This window comes from Mugil cephalus, chromosome 2 (assembly GCF_022458985.1).
Source record: "Mugil cephalus isolate CIBA_MC_2020 chromosome 2, CIBA_Mcephalus_1.1, whole genome shotgun sequence".
Taxonomy (NCBI): Eukaryota; Metazoa; Chordata; class Actinopteri; order Mugiliformes; family Mugilidae; genus Mugil; species Mugil cephalus.
The window spans coordinates 2561710-2580167 of NC_061771.1; the positions used below are offsets into that span (position 1 = coordinate 2561710).

At 39.7% G+C, this 18458-nt stretch overlaps 1 protein-coding gene and 1 long non-coding RNA gene across 4 annotated transcripts in view; one reads left to right on the plus strand and one right to left on the minus strand.

The window, feature by feature from the left end:
* The window catches only part of LOC125000110, a 69081-nt gene that overhangs the window by 25196 nt on the left and 25427 nt on the right, over positions 1-18458 (plus strand). For both annotated transcript variants that reach the window (XR_007111273.1, XR_007111274.1), the window contains exon 3: positions 1347-1505. This is a non-coding gene — a long non-coding RNA (uncharacterized LOC125000110). The remainder of the gene's footprint in view (positions 1-1346; positions 1506-18458) is intronic.
* Positions 2393-6262, minus strand: LOC125000095. 2 transcript variants are annotated; one of them, XM_047575469.1, is made up of 4 exons: positions 6056-6262; positions 5863-5944; positions 5285-5614; positions 2393-4658 (listed from the first exon to the last, which is right to left on the minus strand). In XM_047575469.1, the coding sequence occupies exons 2-4, from the start codon at positions 5921-5923 to the stop codon at positions 4264-4266; spliced, it is 786 nt and encodes a 261-aa protein (XP_047431425.1). In that variant the 5' UTR covers positions 5924-5944; positions 6056-6262; the 3' UTR covers positions 2393-4263. The 2 variants fall into 2 exon arrangements, with proteins under 2 accessions (XP_047431425.1, XP_047431420.1); XM_047575464.1 differs by having other exon boundaries at positions 6041-6262.

The following is an 18458-nucleotide window of genomic DNA, read 5'->3' on the forward strand; positions in this document are numbered from 1 at the left end:
GCTAATGCACTGTACCTGGTGCTTTTACTTTTCTTGCACCACATTACAGAAAGTATTATTGTGAGTTTAAATTTACATTCGCTTCAGATGATGAATTATGTGATAGAATATAAATACAAATTGAAATAGAAATTGTTCAATTTTATCCAACTATACTACAAAAGTCAAAATTACATATGAAAACATTGATAATAATAACCTGTTAATATGATAATGAAAGGGTGCATCCCATATAGAATGCTTAATTTACTTCAGTACTTTTCTGTACCTTTGTATTTATACTTGGGTAAGTTTATCTTGTAGTTAAATATTTTCACTTCTGGCCTCCTAAATGTAATGTACCAACAATCAGCCTCTTTTAGATCTGTTTACTGTCTCTGCTGACTCCCAAGGGAAAGATTTAGCACTTTAGCTGCTAAACGCTATCAAGTTGTTAATCATCAGCTAGGCGCTAAGTGTGCGTGTGTCTTTTGGCAATAGGGGGTTCTAAAGTACACTGCGTGAGGTTTTGCCAAAAATAGCTTCCTGCTGGAGCCCAGAACACTGCAAAAGCTGTCATGAAAAAGTGCTGGCACTAATCACAAACATCACTTTCATACGCTTCCTTTCGTCGCTGTGAGTGTGTCAGCCCGTGCGAGCTGGCTCCTAGCTGCACTGTCTACATGCCTGACAAACATTAGGGTTAGGCTTAGGCTCTTATTGCATACAGCTCAAAATCTTTCTTGTTGTGTCCCAAGTCAGTTGCTGCCTGTACAACTAATTGATGTGTTGAAATATCAAGTCATGTAAAGTCAAAGCTGCATGTTTGGAGATTCATGTCAGCAAACATCCTCCTTTTTACCCTGCCATGTTGTCAGGCTGCCAGGTTTCTGAACAATGACACTGGGCCATTCAGGAATATGAGATTATAGATGTGTTATTGGCCTCCTAAAATTTTGTTTAGTGCTGTATTGCTGCTTTTATTGAAATGTCATGACATGCTAACATCTGGTGTCGATTTCAAGTACGTTTGTGTGTTTTGTAAATAAAGTTGTATGTGAAGGTTGTGCAAAGTCGCTATGTTTTGGGTCATGTTGGTCTTTCAAATGATGAAAGAAAACATTCAGAGGTCTACAGAAACTGTGCATCTGCTGTTACCAACGACATTGAGCTCTGCATACATCAACTCTCAGGGCAATTAATCCCAAGCCAACTCCCATTTACCGTAATGTTAGGTAACAAGCTATCAGTGCTTCACATAAGTCTCAGCTGTTTGTTGACATAATCTGGCTTTTATCTCCTCTTTCCATCCCCCTGTCCCTGTCGCTGACCCATCTGTCCATCCTGTCTTGCTGTTTGTCGGTCAGTCTGCTTCTTATCTGGTCTTATTTGATCCCTCCACCTCAGCCCTCCTCCTGCTCTTGTGTAAGGTGCAACCAGCTGTGGAGATTCACCTGACCAATGACCATCCAGCTGACCGGTGATAATCTATACCTCCCTGAGATAACAACCTACTGGAATAATTGGTAACACACACACACACACACACACACAAACACACACATGAAGCAAGGGCACACAGTGAGACATCTCTCAGTTACTATGGGAACATGACCCAAAGCCCCTGTACACACTTAGACATCTCAGTGAAGAGGTCGAACACCCCCACCCCCCATCGTGTACTTTGTCCTGATGAGGTGCTTACAGGAAAAGCAAATTTCAAACATTAAGAGATGATGTAACAAGACAGAAAACATGTTTTCTGGGGTACCTGAGAAAATCTTGCAGGCCAGGTACACCATCATGATAAAGAAATCCATACAGAAAAACGTTTTCACACAATAGCTGAGTTTATTAAATTATTGTCATTTTATTTTCACATAATTCGCTAATGATGCAAATTATCTGTAGGCGACCTGAGCTTTTCGAACTGTGTGGTAAGCATTACAAATGCAAAGTGTAATCATTTATTTCCAGAGGGTGACTATTATGTGGGTTACTTGATCCACCTTGTGGTAGAAAGTGAGTGATACAAGTCTACAAAGAGACACCGATGCCATTTGTTGTTACAGAAATGACAAAAACCAGTCAGAAGAAAACATGTTTTCACTTGAATATTTGGGCTATAAACTCTAAGGTCATTCAGTGAGGTCATTTTGACCATACATGAAGAATAACAAGGTGAATCACAGAGAACACCTTCTTTATTCAGTTGCTGTGAATACCTGTGGCATCAGCACACCTTCAGTAGAGGTAGTTGTTAGTAATTTAAATAGAGGTTCAGTTTTAGTCCATGGTGGCTTTGATTCTTAATGTATTAGCACTTTTTTTTTTTTTTTTTTCCACATTAGACAAGAGAAACATGAATAAGGTACAGTCCCAGCCACAGCAGATCACATAATGACAGAAAATGTGCATTGTAAATGTTCTTTATTTCACCTTTTGATAAATAACAGCACTTAATGATTAATTTTATTATAAATTTGTATATTAATTAACAATCAGCTAAAATATCTGAAATCTCAAATATGAAAAAACATGTCCTCCCTGTTAGCATGTGGCATAAAAGATAACACTGTGATTTATTCTCCCTAAAAGAAAAAAATAATAATATTTACAATTAAAAAAAAACAATAAACAAAAAAAAAAATCAAATTTTACAAGATACAGCAGGAAATAAACCCTGCAAAGCATATGCAACACTGCAGATGTAATTGCTCTGAATCTGAATTGAAGATTTTATTAAAAATTCATGATGTAAAAAGCATTACATCATGGCCATGTGTGTAAATTGCAGCTAAATATTTGTTTGGTACATATCTACATGACATTTGTAAATAATTGGAAATAAAAATAGGCAACACAAATATTCAGTGTTCAGCAAGCATAGCTGGACTGGTGAGTGTGTCTGTGTGTACTCGTGTGCTGGGGACATAAATCTTTTCACCTTTGGTCCCCATAAAGGAAAGGAAACATTAGGGGGAGGCAAGTAGTGAATCTGGTTATCGTTTCTAGGAATTGAATGTCCTCTAAAAGGATGTAAACATGTCTGCGTGTTTCTGGATGCCTGGATGCATCTGTGTACTCTGGCAGAGTCAAGGTAACTTGAATTAGTTTACCCACGGGAATGCTACCACATAACTATGTTGCTAAATGCTCCACTTTCCTCAGCGTGGCACTGATTCAGTGACACCCCTTGTGATCATTCTGGCTTGAAAAGACTCTCATGTGCTGTGTCTTAACCAGCAGAGTTTTTGCTTTGGACCTAGTTTTGGACTTTGGTTTTGAATTACCTGCAAAGGCTTGAGAGGTGAGAAAGGGAAAGCATATTACAGAATTACAAACAGAATAATTAAGCAAAATCTGCAATTTTGTACAAAAGTTTTTTGTAAGACACTATCTGTAGTTGCAAGTTTCCCGCTAGCAGTGTTTTTTTTTCAATGTAATATCACTAGTATGTAATCAGACATAGTTTTTGTCATATTACCTCAGGGAAATTACAAAAAACATCCCCAAGCTAAACAGCAGAGAAGGAAATTTGAAACTGCTTTAATTTTGAAAATATTTCCCAGAAGGCATAAGCTTTTTACATGGCTACATAGAACTACTGCTTAAATTTAGGTGGATGAGCTCTTTATTTACCTCCATATTTACATCCAGATAGCCTTGGGTCACTGATCACTAGCCCCTCACCAGGGGGCAGCATCTATCCACAAATCACAGACAGATCTCCTGTGCCTGCCCCGCTGTTTGATATTTCGAACTCAAAGACTTTACTCAACTTTCTGAGAGAAATCTTAGGAAGAGTGCACATACTTTTATCTAACTATCTTATAAACAAATACATACTCCTTAAAATAATCAGTAATTTTGATTATATGTGTCTCAAAACAAAACTAGACCAATAGCCAGGCAGAGTAGTTTAACTGTTTGAGTGACATCAGTGTGTGCTGTATGGGAGTGAGTTCCCATTTTTGTTTTCTGAAAGAATGCTATTAACTTCTGTACCTTGCTCTCTCATCCGAAACGTTCTGCCCAAGCAAAACAACAAAGGTAGTTTATACAGTGTAATTTCTATGGGCTCCTTTGTTATCAGCTGGGAGCTAAAATGAATAATAATAAACCTTTCAGGATGAATCAATTAACTGAAAGAATTGTTGAAAAAAAAAGAAATACATCTTCGTACCCAGTTGTTCCTAATATATGTTAATTGTTGCTTCGTCTAAATGTAATTGATTCACCCTGATCACATACCATGACATCGATGTACCCTTTGCAAGCCACTTAATTCAGTGTGACAGTTAGTAAGATTAGTATATGCAGTATTGTCATTGTAGATTCCTGTGAGCTGAGTCCATAGCTGCCTGAGGTTGAATATCGGGACATTTTATCTTTGAGTGACATTTGGTTTTCGACCAGAGTACTTGCAATGTATCTATCAGATATGGTGCTCCTCAAGGAGCAATTGAAGGGTTCATGTAAACCGGTTTCCTCCAGGGAACTACGGATAGTCACCCAACCATGCTCATCGACACTTTTAGAAGTGGTGTGCCTCAGAGACCCAGCCGATAGGTTGCGGGAGCCGTGGAACCAGTGTACATCTCCGTCTTGGTACACGCTGCTGAAGGTACAGGTTGGACCGCTACTGGTTAAAATGCCTTCAGATTTCCCACAACACTCTGAAGAGAACATGTGAAAACAATGCTGAAATGCAGTTGGTGTACAAAGCATTTGTGCTATCATCAAAATCTCATCATCATGAAGATCTATTATATACCGTTAATGGACAATTTCCAATGAGGTGTACATTATCAGGAATTATAGGAGCAACAGAGGCACACGGACCCTCCATAGGAGTATTATCCGTCTTGTACCATGGCCAAGAAAGAATGTGACCATTATTGATTACATTTTCATGTGTTTTCTGTCTGACATGGTTTTCTTGGTAGTACCTTAAGGTTTGACTTGTACCTACAACCATTATTAGCGTCATATGAATTCTAATGCTCCAAAAACACTGTTCAATACAACAGTACACACCAACGAACCTCAGAATTTGAATATCACATTCCGTTTCAAAAAGACTTAATCCTAAAGCTCTGCTTCACTGTCGGTGGTTTCACACACATTTATTTTTATTTGGAAACAAAGGCAGGAAACAAGGAAAACACTCCAAGGTGAAGGATTAATGTAGAGGAAGGAAAGACATTCTGCACATGTTTACAGTTCAAAGACAGACACCATATGTTTTTAGATTTTACACATTTCAGTTTTACAAAAAGATATATGTAAAATTTGGACTGACCTTTCAGATCCATTGTTGTGTTTTCACTTGTCCCTCCTTTGTTGGATCGCATTTTGCACGTGTAGGTTCCGATCTCCAGAGGATTCACTTTTTGAAAGACGAGGGACATTTGTCCATCTTTTTGCTCGCAATGGAAGTTGCTCGGAGGGTTTTTGTAGTGTATGTTCACTGCTTCTGTACTGTTTACAAAACATAATGATGTTGTGTCTCGGAACCATCCCATATACTTGATTGATAGACCATCCTCAAATGACGATACGTGGCAGTTTAGGGTAACTTGTTTCTCACACTCAGCAGTAATATCGGGACTCACAATAAGTTTCGCCAGCTCTGTAGGAACAGATACAGATATAATGAAAGTTGATTATGAAAAAAAGTGTCTTAATGTTTCGTTTGTATCTTAAAGTTTAGCGTTATTAGCAGCACAATCACACCTTACATTGTTAGAATGTCTACTAGTCCATTTAGTTGTTTTCAGGACATATAAACTAGGAATATGCTCGCCAAAAAAAAAATATGTGACAGAAATAAAAATGTTTCTATTGAACAAATAAGTATTTTAGGACAGTTTTACATACCTTGTGTTGTAAGCTTGAATGCCAGTAGAAACGAGAGCACACGAATAGCTGTGAAACCCATTGTCAGCTCTTGTGCATTTCACTGCAACACACAGAACCATCAAATTAAAATGGAAAGAATACACACCTGGATTTTAGCAGGGTGGTGTATTACCCACATGTTTGTTAAGTCTCTCACCTATACAGAACTGACCTCTGAAGCACTGTTGATTCTTCTCTGCTCCTTAGTGTTTGTAATGTCAGAGTCCAGGGACTTCAATAGATATAGTGTTTGACAAAGTTCTGAGGACGGAAAGTTAACCATTGACTTGACATGGATTATGAAGTTATGAAGTGGGAAACCAGGAAGAGGGTGGAAAGGAAGCTGGGTGTCTGTGTGTGTGAGAAAGAGAGAGAGAGAGAGAGAGAGAGAGAGAGAGAGAGAGAGAAAGAGAAAGAGAGAGAGAGAGAGAGAGAGAGAGAGAGAGAGAGATCTATTCATGAAGCAGTACAAGCTGAGACTTGTACAAGAAACTTGAATGTCTGCTTCATTTTTCTGCTCTCCCATTTTAACTTTGATTTAGGTTTTTCCCATGAGGTCATTATGACAATTTAATATTTCTCAAACACCCAAGGGCAGTTGCTACAAGGGAAATGCTTTGATGCAGCGGTCAAAGCGCGGCTCTCTTTCAGTTAAGGACTTCATTGTATCTTGTTATCATGACATGAGTCATTTTTATTGGAAGCACTTTAACAGGCATGCGAGAGTAAAATCGAGTTCAGTTAACACAAACACACAAACTCATACACAGGCCACTGTTGCATTCTTTTATGTAGGTAATAAGAAGGCACTAACTTATGTTTTTGACCTTCACATTCCCCACTCAAATTTATCCCACACCTTTTTTCATTGTACAAAAAAAGAGAGAGAAAAATCTAAAAACACCTCAGAGTATAACGGCATATAAGATATATACTGTATTCTTCACCTGCAGCAATCACCAAGCAGAGCAGTTTATTTTGAAACTCTCCAAAATTCCACATCACAGTTCATTCTTAATGCCATTCAGCTTTACGCAAGATGCAGGCAGAACAAATTACAATGCATCAGGGATACAAAAGAAAAACACTGCAAAAAAATGGGGAAATAGGAAATAATTTGAATCAATATTCTAACTGCAGCTATTTACCTTACTGAACATATGATGTACCACATTTCCTGATGAATAACCAGATATTAACATTGCTCTTTAACAGCACTTGTAGGGATATGCGTAGTGTCTCTGTTAATTAAAAGAGCTGAGGCCTGTATCACAAAGCAGGATTGCAGACTTAGCGAAGTAACTTCAGGGTTAATCCTGGGTTTCCGGTATCACGAAGCTGAATTCATTCTTAACAAGTTAAGTTACCATGGTAACTTACTCTGAACGGCAAACCTGCTTCGGTTCAGGATAACTTTCAGGATTTATCTGAATCTGATAAAAGGCTCCACCCACCGGCCAATCAGCTGTTCGGGAAAGAATGGAGTGCCCTTTCACTGAAGACCTGATTGAGACTGGAGCCCAAATCGTGAGAAGAGCGTAACGGCATGAACGCATCTTCCAGCAGATAACCACAAAAAGTATAGGAGTATATTTTTGCCAGTTGCCCCCACTAAGCACAAACACAACTCAAAATCAGAACAAAAGAAAGCAAAAAACAAAACCATAGTGTACTCTTATTCACAGGTTTCTTTGGTTATCCGCTTATACTCTTGTTTTAAAAAATTATATAACGGATATTTAAGTAGAAAATAGTCATTGAGGCGTCATGAGGGTCGTGAATGGCCGTTTCTGGATTAGGGTAGAGGGCTTGTCCATAAACATCTGAGTAGCAGATAAAGACGTCTAACCAGAACTTGTTGAGCCTGGTACAAAACCAGAACATATGAGCCAACGTTCCATCAGAATGTTTGCGTTTAACACAGAGCGGTGAAGAGGACGGGTAAAAAGAGTGAATAATGGAGCCTATGTATAGCTTTGTACTGAATTAACTGATGTCTTGAGTTAATTGAGCAAGAGTGTATGCTTTTTAGTAATTCAGCCCATGCATCTTCTGAAATATCTACACCACGGTAAAGAATTTCACTTTCCCATGGTGCCTTCAAGTGTTGTGTGGATGCAGCGGTCTGACCTGTGAACACATGCAAAAAACATGGAGACCAGCTTTTTAGTACCAGGATCGGTTATCAACAATGACTGAAGCTTATGGGGACAGTTCTAAGTTTTCTCTGGCATAGTTCCTGACTTGCAGGTACCTGAAAAAATAGAATGACTGCAGTGGAAATTTTGCTTTAAGCTGAACAGATGAGGAAAATACATTATGAGTATACAGGTCCTTAATAGTAACAAGGCCTTTCCTTTTTCATGTTAAAAAGCCAACATCTAGTTGAGAAGGTGGAAATGGGTGGTTAAAACAGATGGGGGCTTAAATGGAAGTGTCTGGTAATTTGAATGTTTCTTTTCATCTGATACCATACCTTTAATGAGTTCTTAACTATAAAGCCAGTCCCTTTAAATGATCCAAGAGGTTTTTTCTGGGCATGGAATAGTGCTGGAAGGGAGATACCACTAATGTCCTGCTCAATGTCCTCAGCTACCCACTGTGGGGTTGTATCTTTAAGTTCTTCAGGATGTGCATCCTGCCAGTAAACAAGGGCTTGGGCATTAGCTGCCCAGTAATAGTGTTGAAACACAGGCAAAACCAGCCCTCCTGAATATTTAGGTTTGCAAAGATGTTTTTTGTAAACTGTAAACTAATTTATTAAGAGACTAATATTTTCTCTTATATCTCTTATATAGAATGTGACCAAAACAGAAAGTATTTTCATCCAAAAGACTGACACTAAATCTAAAATGGCTGCCAAAAACAACACTGGTAACAGGTAGTCTTTATCTTAAATGAGCACTGGTACAGACAGAGAGTAGACACAGGGATGCAATTTAAAATAGTAAATGGTCTTGCTTTTATAAAGTGCTTTTACAGTCACATTCACCCATTCACTCACGCAAGCATACACACATTCACACACCAGCGTCAGTTGCACTGGCGAGTTTAGTGCCTTGCTCAAGGACAATGCATGATATGGCACATTCCGGGCATCGAACCCTTCAGTTTGTTGACAACCCGCTCTACATACTGAGCCGCCCCCTTAAAAATGCGTGCTGAATATAGTTCCTCTCCCTATAGAGGGTTAGAGGTAGATGAGTTCACATTTTGTCTGCAACAAATTACTTTGGACTTACTTTAGACGATCTGTTCTAAAGTGAAGATAGACTGATTGTAGCTACTTTCCCTGAAAGATAATGAGTGTGTTACACATGGAACAACTAATGTGATAACTAATTTATCAAGATAAATATTTAATGTCCATCATGAATCAAGAAGTTTTACAGAAATGCAATGCTCAGTGAAAAACTCTTATGTTTTGGCATCTACAACTACTTGTGATCATGGTCTATTTGCCTTACCAACCACTCTGAGAAGCTGCCCCATAGAACTGTGAGAGTAGGAATGAATAAACAAATACTGTAAATAAGCACAGGGTATAAGGCAGAATTTCTTAGAAACTCTGGCCTTTCTAGGTGGAGTTTGCATGTTCTCCCTGTGTCTGCGTGGGTTCTCTCCAGGTGCTCCGGCTTCCTCCCACCTCCAAAGACATGCTCGTTAGGCTGATTGGTGACTCTAAATTGACCCTAGGTGTGAGTGTGAGTGTGAATGGTTGTTTGTCTCTGTGTTAGCCCTGCGATGGGCTGGCAACCTGTGTGGGTGTACCCCGCGTCTCGCCCAATGACAGCTGGGATAGACTCCAGCAACCCCCACGACCCTAGTGAGGATAAGTGGTGGTAGAAGATAAGATGAGATTTAAGAATCTCTTTTGTGTCTGCACAGAAAAATATTTGGGGCTGTGTTGTACTACTATCAACACCATAACTGTATTATTCCATTATAAATGGATATTTATCATTTACATATAATCTTGCTGTGGCAGACCCACACATGGGTATTTGGCAGCAAAGCAGAATTTGTGCTGACTTCTGGTCTGCATGTTAACTATTAACTATTACACCCAGAAGAAAGTTTTCTACAGCTTCTCCAACTCATAACTGTGCACAGCTCACTGAGTTCTGTAGCCAGAATTTAGTGTTGCAGTCCTGCAGAGCTCTCCAGCTCTGAGCTGTGATTGGATCTCCTTCATTGTTTGAGCTGTTCTCTGTCCTTCTATGAATCTGCCAAGAATGTAAAACAAGGATATCATGTATTTACTGTAATGTAGCCTGAACTGTATCCATGTGTTGTGAGTTATTTTCATTTTATTGATATTGTCTATCCTTTTATTGTAACAGTGCAGTGCTAGCTATCTCATGTCCATGTTTTTACTCATACTCAAGATCATTTCTTTCATGATATCTTAACTGACTCAGTTTCATTTTGAAATTATGATCCGATCGATTCACTTCCAACAGTGTCACACATTTATCCCATTACCATTTCCTCTAGCAGGTGATACATATATTGTTGCTCCCCCAGTTTAATCAGTCACATAACATACTAATTTCTCTCTCTGCTGACTGTCTATTACTGTAATCCTGTGGTATTTTTCAAAATGTTTATCTTATGATTATGGAATGGTTATTCATTCACACTCCAGACCGCCTGTGTTTTTTACAAAGCATCGTTGTCATACCTACCATACAGTAATTATTTTCTTTATATTATTTAATTTATTACCTTTTGCAAAAAACACCTATTTAGGACATAGCTGCAGTAAACTGGATGCTGTTCATGAACATTTTGGTGCTCATGCATGGTCTTGTTCTCTTTTGTAAAGCCAACACTCTCTAGACAATTACATTTTTTTTTATTTATTTTTTTTTATTTAATGCAATAACAAGTAGCAGTAGAAGAGACGTAAGCAGCAACAGCAGCAGCAGCTGGAGCAGCAGCACAGATGCCTCAAGGAAATCGGGGAATCAATCCCTTGCCCTCTAGTTGTCAGGAGGTACCAGTGTCCATCGAGATGACGATGTGAGCTTAGTCCTGACCCATTTGTAGGCGTCCCCCTGCTTCACTGTTCTCCGTCTAGCGGATTCCAGCAGAGGAAAGGGTAATCCCACAAACAGGCAGGAACAGGAAACCCCCTCCTCCACTGATCTGTGATGCAGCAACTAGTGGAGGAGAAGGTGTCCCCAGACGTAAGTAACCAAACCCTCCACTGCTCTCTGTCTCGCAGCAGTCAGTGGAGGGGAAGGTATCCTCACTAGTAGGGAACCTCCTGCTTGAGCTTTCTGTTGGAATCGTCTAGGAAGATAATTTAAGAAAAGACTTTAGTTATCCCTGTGTGAAAATTAGGGAGTTACAGTGACAGGGAACAACAGAGCAAAAAAATAAATAAACAAAATACAGGAAAAAAAATATTTACCAGTCATGATGATGTTCAGCTTTAAAATACTGGTACTGTTGAAAGTTCTCCCTATTGCTGCAATGATGCCACGTTCCTCCAATTGTCTCTTCAGTTGCTTTTAAAAGACATCACGATGATGTCCTCCATTTGTGGACCTCGATAGATTATAGGAGTCCACATAGCTGATTTGGGGCCGTGCAACCTTTTGCAGATGTCTTTGAAAATTGCCTTGTCCACGTCCTTCAGCTTGTCCAGGTTAATGTTATAACCTTATCTCTCGACTTCAGCCCAGAACAGCCTCTGGTGCATGGTGTCTAGGGTGTCTGCAGCGCAGGTCCTCTTGGATTTTTAAGGGCCCGGGAAATCACGTTCTCTGTAATGCTGCTTACAAATATTTCTTCCAACGTTGTGTCTAGAGGTACAAAGATGTCCACAGGGGTGACCTCTGCAACGTCGGGCGTCTGTTCTGGTGCAGGAATTGACGCTGTGCGAAGTGGCTTTTTGAAGAAGCTCTTAGTCCTTGTCAGAGATACTGGAGCAGATGTCTCTTCCAAAGTGTCTGAGACATCACTTTTGATAGACTCTTCTTGGTCTTCTTCACTGTGTCTTGTGTCTTTATCCAAGCTGAGTTCCAGCTGCAGCAGTTGATTTTTGTACATCAGTTTCACTTTTGTAGCATTTTAATGGTGCAAACAACCATTTCATCCAGTGTTAGGATAGCCGTGGGTCTATATGGAGTCACAGGGTAAATGCTACGGTAAATGGAGTTGACACACATTGCTCCTATTTCTCTGAACATGATGCTCCTTAAAGAGTTTGGAACGTTCAGAGCTTGAGAAAAAGCTTAAGGTAGTGTTACCTCCAAACTGGACAACAGGTCATCTCAATGCTTGACTCCTCTCCTTGAGACGTCTGCCAGTGTTGATTTTGTAAAGAGCGCCATGATGTCTGTTAAGAGCTCCGCCAGCATGTACCTGGTTTCGTCATCAAGTGCAAACGTGCCCACTGCTTGGGTTCAATCCATCTGAAGAAAGAATCCATGATGGGGCGAATTGTGTCCACTGTGGTCGGAGGAGTGTCCTCTTTCTTTGGACTGCTTGTTTGGTCCATGGCGGTGGTTGTCTTTGTTGCCATATCACTCAAACTAGGATTGCGTCTTGAAAATATCTTTTCAGAACAAGCTTTACATATCACCAACTGTCTTCTCATTGTATTGAATACTAACTGAAAGTAATGAATCTGTGAGCTTTTGTTTACACTCCAGAATGCTTTAAGGACAATGGCACTCTTGAGGAGCTGATGTTGTGCCTGTTGCAATAAAAATTTATCTACTGGTCAAACGCGATGTACACAACGTATTGGGCACCCAGAGGGTCACAGGTGGCTGGAGCCTGTCCAAGCGGTCATTGGGATACAGGGGTACACCATGGACAGGTCGCCAGTCTGTCATAGGGCTAGCACAAAAAGACAGCAGTGAAAATCTTCACAAAAAGGCAACCAGACCACTGCTTCTACACTTATCTGGATATGAACTTTCATTGCGACTTTGTTCCCGACAGTTAATGATCGTCTTAACATCACTGTAGTCATTATATTAGTAGCCAAAAATGGCAATGGGTTACAGTAGAACTATAACACTAATTACAGCAGGTGTGGTCTATTCATGTATTTGCAGCTTCCTGCCTGGAAGCTGCAAATACATCATACTGACAACAAAAGTAGTGTTGTTAACATTCATTCCTCTATTGGTCATTACATTTGATGGATCTAAACTGGCAGTTTGGGAATGGTCACAGTCACTTGTATAAAATCTAAACAGAAAGCCATGCTGGTTCTTTACTGAAAGGATAAATTTCCACATCCTTGCTGAGACGTAGATGTCTGTCTGCCATGTATAATGATAAAAATAAGAGCCACTTTGCTTACATTAGTGTAAATCCATCTGTAAACCCACTACCTGTCATGTTTACACTTTGGCTTTATTGCAGAAATTATTTTTAATTACTAAGCTGAAGAAGTGAAGGTGTTTTTGTTTTTTTTTTTACCTGTGGCCAAAATTTTTCTTCCCTTTCAGCCTTGACTGTTATCCTAAGCTAGCCATTTACGGTGTCCTCTTCTAAGTTTCCTCAAAAACAAAAATAAGTGCACATCTATATCACCATTCCAACAACCAAGAGGTGTATGTGTGTATTATGTAATTTCTGCATGTTAGCTTAGCGATAGCAACTGTAGCAAAGTTCGCTAGCCCGACTACCTGGTAGGTAGCATTAGATATGTTGCCTTCAAGTGGTTTGCTGGTTTTGCCAAAAATGGCCAGTGAATGGTGAATCGTAATTTCACCATATTCCTAAAGGCCTCATCATTTTGACTTTGCATTTCCTACATTAAGCTCATTTGCTCGCTAAACTGTACAGTGCCTTCTGTGAACAAACAACTGCCTAGCAAAAAACTCAAGACGCACGGTTCATGTCATCTTGAACTCCTCTCGTATTTTGTGAACGTGACTTCACATGTCAAAACCACAAAGTTTGACCTTAAGGCATCATAAGTCACATTACACGCCGTGTTGTCACTGGCTTGACGATGGACTTACATGAACTACTGAGCTTCTGCAGGTAGTGCCTTAGTTCAATGAACTAAATGTTAAAATGAAAAAAATAATTCATCTCGCCTCTGGCAGAGGCCTTCTCCAAGCTTCTGCTTCCGACACATCGGGCTGCGCCGTGCTGCTGAGCGCTTCATCTAAGCTCCCACACCACGACACCAACTCCAACTCCAGTAACAGATTCGCCTCTGTATACGAATTCCATGTTGTTGTCCCCTCTTAAACGCTTATCAGGCTGATATATTAATACTGAGCAGCGTGCTGTAAAAACAACATCCTCTCAGTCAAATTCCTGATTTTCTGTGGTGCCCCACGACTCAGTGAACTGTGACTCTAAGTACATGTAACACGTGCATGTGGCATCCTGTGTGTGCCTTCACCTGTACCATGTGTCATCTTCTCTCTTTTTCCTTTCTATCACACAGCATATTAGTAAGCGATGCCAAATTCTTTAAATTTGGGATCGACCGATACGGATTTTTCAGGGCTGATACTGATGCCGATTATTAATAACCAAGCGAAACCGATATGTAGAACTGATATTCATTTCCAGTAAAAATTAACATTTTGGAGTCAAAATGTAGAGTAACACATCTGGGATTAGAATGAATACAGTATACTGTTTGTTTGTTTTGTGTACACTGAAAAAAATGGCAAATATTTAACATTTAGGCTATTCTGTGCAGTTATAGTGTAGTGAGAGCATGATTGTTGAGGGAGAGGCGATTGTAAACAAACAATGACATGTAAGTGTGTGGTGTTAAACTTACAGGCTATAATCACCTCAGGTGTTGTTTATTGATAAACCAGGAGCCACCCTGCAGGCTGAGACACGTTAGGAGATTAATTATTCCCCCAAATGAATGATAACTGTAAGGGTCTATATTAGGGATGTCCGATAATATCGGCCAATATTAGCCTATTTTTGTAATATCTGTTCATATTATTGTCGGTTTTACCACCAGTAATGAAAACCGATCACATAATGGCCGGGTTGTGCTGCAATTATAATGTAGCGGTGGGTCATCATAAAATAGCCTACGCCATGTTGAAGTTGTGAACAGTTTCATCTCCAGCGCCAAACAACGTGTTTTCCTCCCTTGTACTTGCTACAGCCTACTTATGTCATCACTTTTTGTCTACTACCGGAGTAGTCGTCCGCTTCTCGTCCTTGTCTGTGGCGCTGCATATAGAGGCTTCACTGTTGATTGACTGTCACTCAGTGCGTTTACATGCAGAGCTTAATCGAGCTATGCTCAAAATTCGACATTTCTCACTACAGTCCTTGTCCCAGTTTACATGCAGCGCAAGAAAATCGAATAACTGTCCTCCTCCTCCACACTAGGTGGTGATACGTGTCTTTTCAGTGGGTTAATACCACGTTAATACGTCTCGCTTTCCGGTTGACCTATTACGCGATAGAATAAACAAGAGTCGTTCATGCGGCAGACCAGCATTTCAAACAACAACCAGACAGATAATATTACATTTTTTAATCTCGTACGTAATGTTTGCGCTACTTCTGGTAAGTTCCGCGCTAAAAAATGGCCAATGCCGATGATCGCAAAAATGCAGAATATTATTGAATAGGACGATAATTGGTCGATCCCTAATATATGTGTGTGTGTGTGTGTGTGTGGCCTCTGTATAGCCTCTGGACAGCAGGAAACATATCAGCTGCGCTTTCTATGTCTCTGTTCTCTGTACTGTGTAAATACCTGGGCATACATACCACTGTACACAAGAGACAAGTTGCATCAAAAACCAAACTTTTTTTTTTCTTTGGTGAAAATACTGTTAATTGCTTCAATATACAATGACATTAAGTAATGACTGTTGCATCGATGGATAAGTGAGAGTTAAAAACACTGTGCTTGTTCAGTATATCAGTAGATATCCTTTAAACGCTGACAGGGGACACTGAAAGGAGCAAGGGAGCAGTTGGAAACAATATTACTGTATTAGTAAAAATAATGTAAATTTGAAAACTACCTATAGAAATAAGAATGTCATGAATGTCAATATTCATGTAGTCATAAAGTGATAAAAATTATCCAGCATTACACATGTAGACCATTAGCATTTCACTTAATGTTGTGTTTCATCAGAATATGCAGTATACCTCTAAAACCTACAGTTAAACTAAGCTAAGTGACGTCATGTTGATCAGGAGCTTTTGGGCCAACGGGGATCTGAGTGTCATGTTTGCCCCGTCTGTAATCTGGCTTTGGCTGTGTGTCTACACACATGCAGTACACAAACTTAAATGCTGTATTGAAATAATACGGCCTCAAAATCCGGGAGACAACATGTCAAACACTGAGGCCCTCGCTGCCTGACATCGGGACAGCACTGCAGCTCAGTTACACAGCATGTCAGATTTTATCCTGAACTTAATTGCAAACCAGATTAGCCTTAATGCTGAGTTTTAGCAGTGGCTTTAGCAGGATTTACAGAAGGACTGGTAAATCACTGAAGGTGTTCAGTAACAGCTCAACCAAGCCTTTGAATCAGATATAATTCAGACCTGTTGTTATACTGTTTTGACAGGTAAACTCAGTTGCAAGTTTGGCAGTGGTGAAGCTGGAGGACTACATGACATTCTTCTAATTACATTCAATACAAAATGTTTTGAACGAGCTTAATGGATAACATGAATTATGCAGGTCATCGCTTAAATGACTTTTACAGAACCAGCACCACAGAAGTGAGGCAGTGAGGTTTGTGAGATTACTGCATTACATGAGCTGTTGATCTTTCAGTACACCAGAGCATTAAAGATGCTGGTCCATGCCATACTAATAATTCTTGCGTATCTAATTCCCTTTAGCGGTTGCACCACCCCACACTCCACTAGAGCTCAGCATCAATGGGATTTCAAGAATCTAAACTTTGCTAGCACTTACTGTCTCTGCTCTAAAAGTTTCATGTTTCCATTTAAAGCCTTGCTGCATTATTTGTTGTTGAACCGTTTTTGATAACAGTTTTCTTCAGGCATACACATCACATTACCAGTATGCATGTGTAGATTCTACTATCCTGGTAATGGTACATCTAAAACATAGCCAAAACAAAGGCAAGTGGACTCATAAAGTGAGAGCTTGCAGCGGATTTATGGGATTTCCAGAGAAGGTGGTGACTCATTAATAGAGATAAGGCTGGAACAGTCCCACTTTTCATGGCGACGTCAAAAACAGGTCATGAACTACCACTGTTATTGTGCTCTGCAGGGTAACCCAGATGTTCTGAATGATCAATCTTAGCTTACTTTTTAACATCAATCACAGGGAATATCGATATCAACTGTTATAAAACATTAAAAATATATTGGGTTGCTGTCCTGGATATCTGAGCCCTCATTTTGTAACATTCACATTCTCATGTTGGACATGCTGTGCACACTGTCTCTGGATGGTCTTTTTGGCTTGTCATGAATCACTATGCTAAATGTAATTTCAAGTATGTTGTTTGCTAATAGCAGAAACGTTAAAGATTTATGAGCACTTTATGAAGAAATCACCTCTCACCATAAACTAGTCAGCTCTTCATGAACTCCCATTTATTTGACAGGAAAATGTACAGTACAGTATTCATGGTGAATTTATCCCAGAGAGCAGGACAGTAAATCATATAGGCATGTAATTGATGTCCCTATGAAAACAGCCTTAGATCACAGTTCAGCACTTTTCTGGGTCAGGTTTATAGCCGGCATTGTTTGGTTTTCTTCTCTCTCACTGCCACGCCTTAAACTCACATATCTTTGGCTCGCTCAGACTTTGAGTCTTGCATGCATTGGTTATTACTGAAATAGCTGCTCCATTCCTCCAGAGCTTTCATTCTTTTTCTCCCTTTTTTAAGTGCCCCTTAAGACTTTCCATCTTGGACTGCCGATTCCAACCATTAGCTAAAAAGGTGTGGGATGGAGTCAAGTGCCTCTTGAGCTGTTAGTGAGGGCAATGTAGGAGAATAAATGAAAGAATCTAAACAGTAGAGAACTTGTTTTTTCAGTGAAAGAAGTAAAGTCGTTTGAGCAGTGGCTGTGAGCAGGCAGCAAACAAGCCACTCAAATGAATTTGAGCCAATTGCCCCTAACTGTCACAGGGCTGTCACAAGGGATCTCTGCAGGGCAATGATTGTAGGGTTTAGCTGTGATGTGAGAAGCAGCGTGGGATGATGAATGTGTGTGGCTTTCCTTCAAAGTCTGGCAGGTCTTCAAAGCGAGCTGAAACATTTCTTATTTCAGGACCTGATTGGACACACATAAACACCTGCATAAAGAACATGTAGTTAAAAATGTAGCTTTTGTGGTGAGATCTAAACTTTTAGTGACGGCCACAGGGTCAAAAATATATAGGTGCATATTCTAGATATTCTACATTGTTGCACCATTTGACAGGAACAGCATTAGTGATGCAGGAAAAAGTTACTTTAAGGTACTTGGGCAGGAATTTTATAAACCTATAATACATATGAATAGAATAGTAATGTTTACAACCTCCATATATATATGCATATATGTATGCATTGCACATATTGCACCTTCCTAACATTCCTTGTGCCATCAGAGAC

Excerpts from the sequence above, each read along its gene's own strand:
- LOC125000095 (XM_047575469.1), bottom strand. The coding sequence starts at position 5,923 with ATGGGTTTCACAGCTATTCGTGTGCTCTCGTTTCTACTGGCATTCAAG. Across the intron at positions 5,615-5,862 it reads ATTCAAGCTTACAACACAAG|AGCTGGCGAAACTTATTGTG; the intron begins GTATGTAAAACT and ends CTGTTCCTACAG. Across the intron at positions 4,659-5,284 it reads CACAACAATGGATCTGAAAG|AGTGTTGTGGGAAATCTGAA; the intron begins GTCAGTCCAAAT and ends TGTTCTCTTCAG.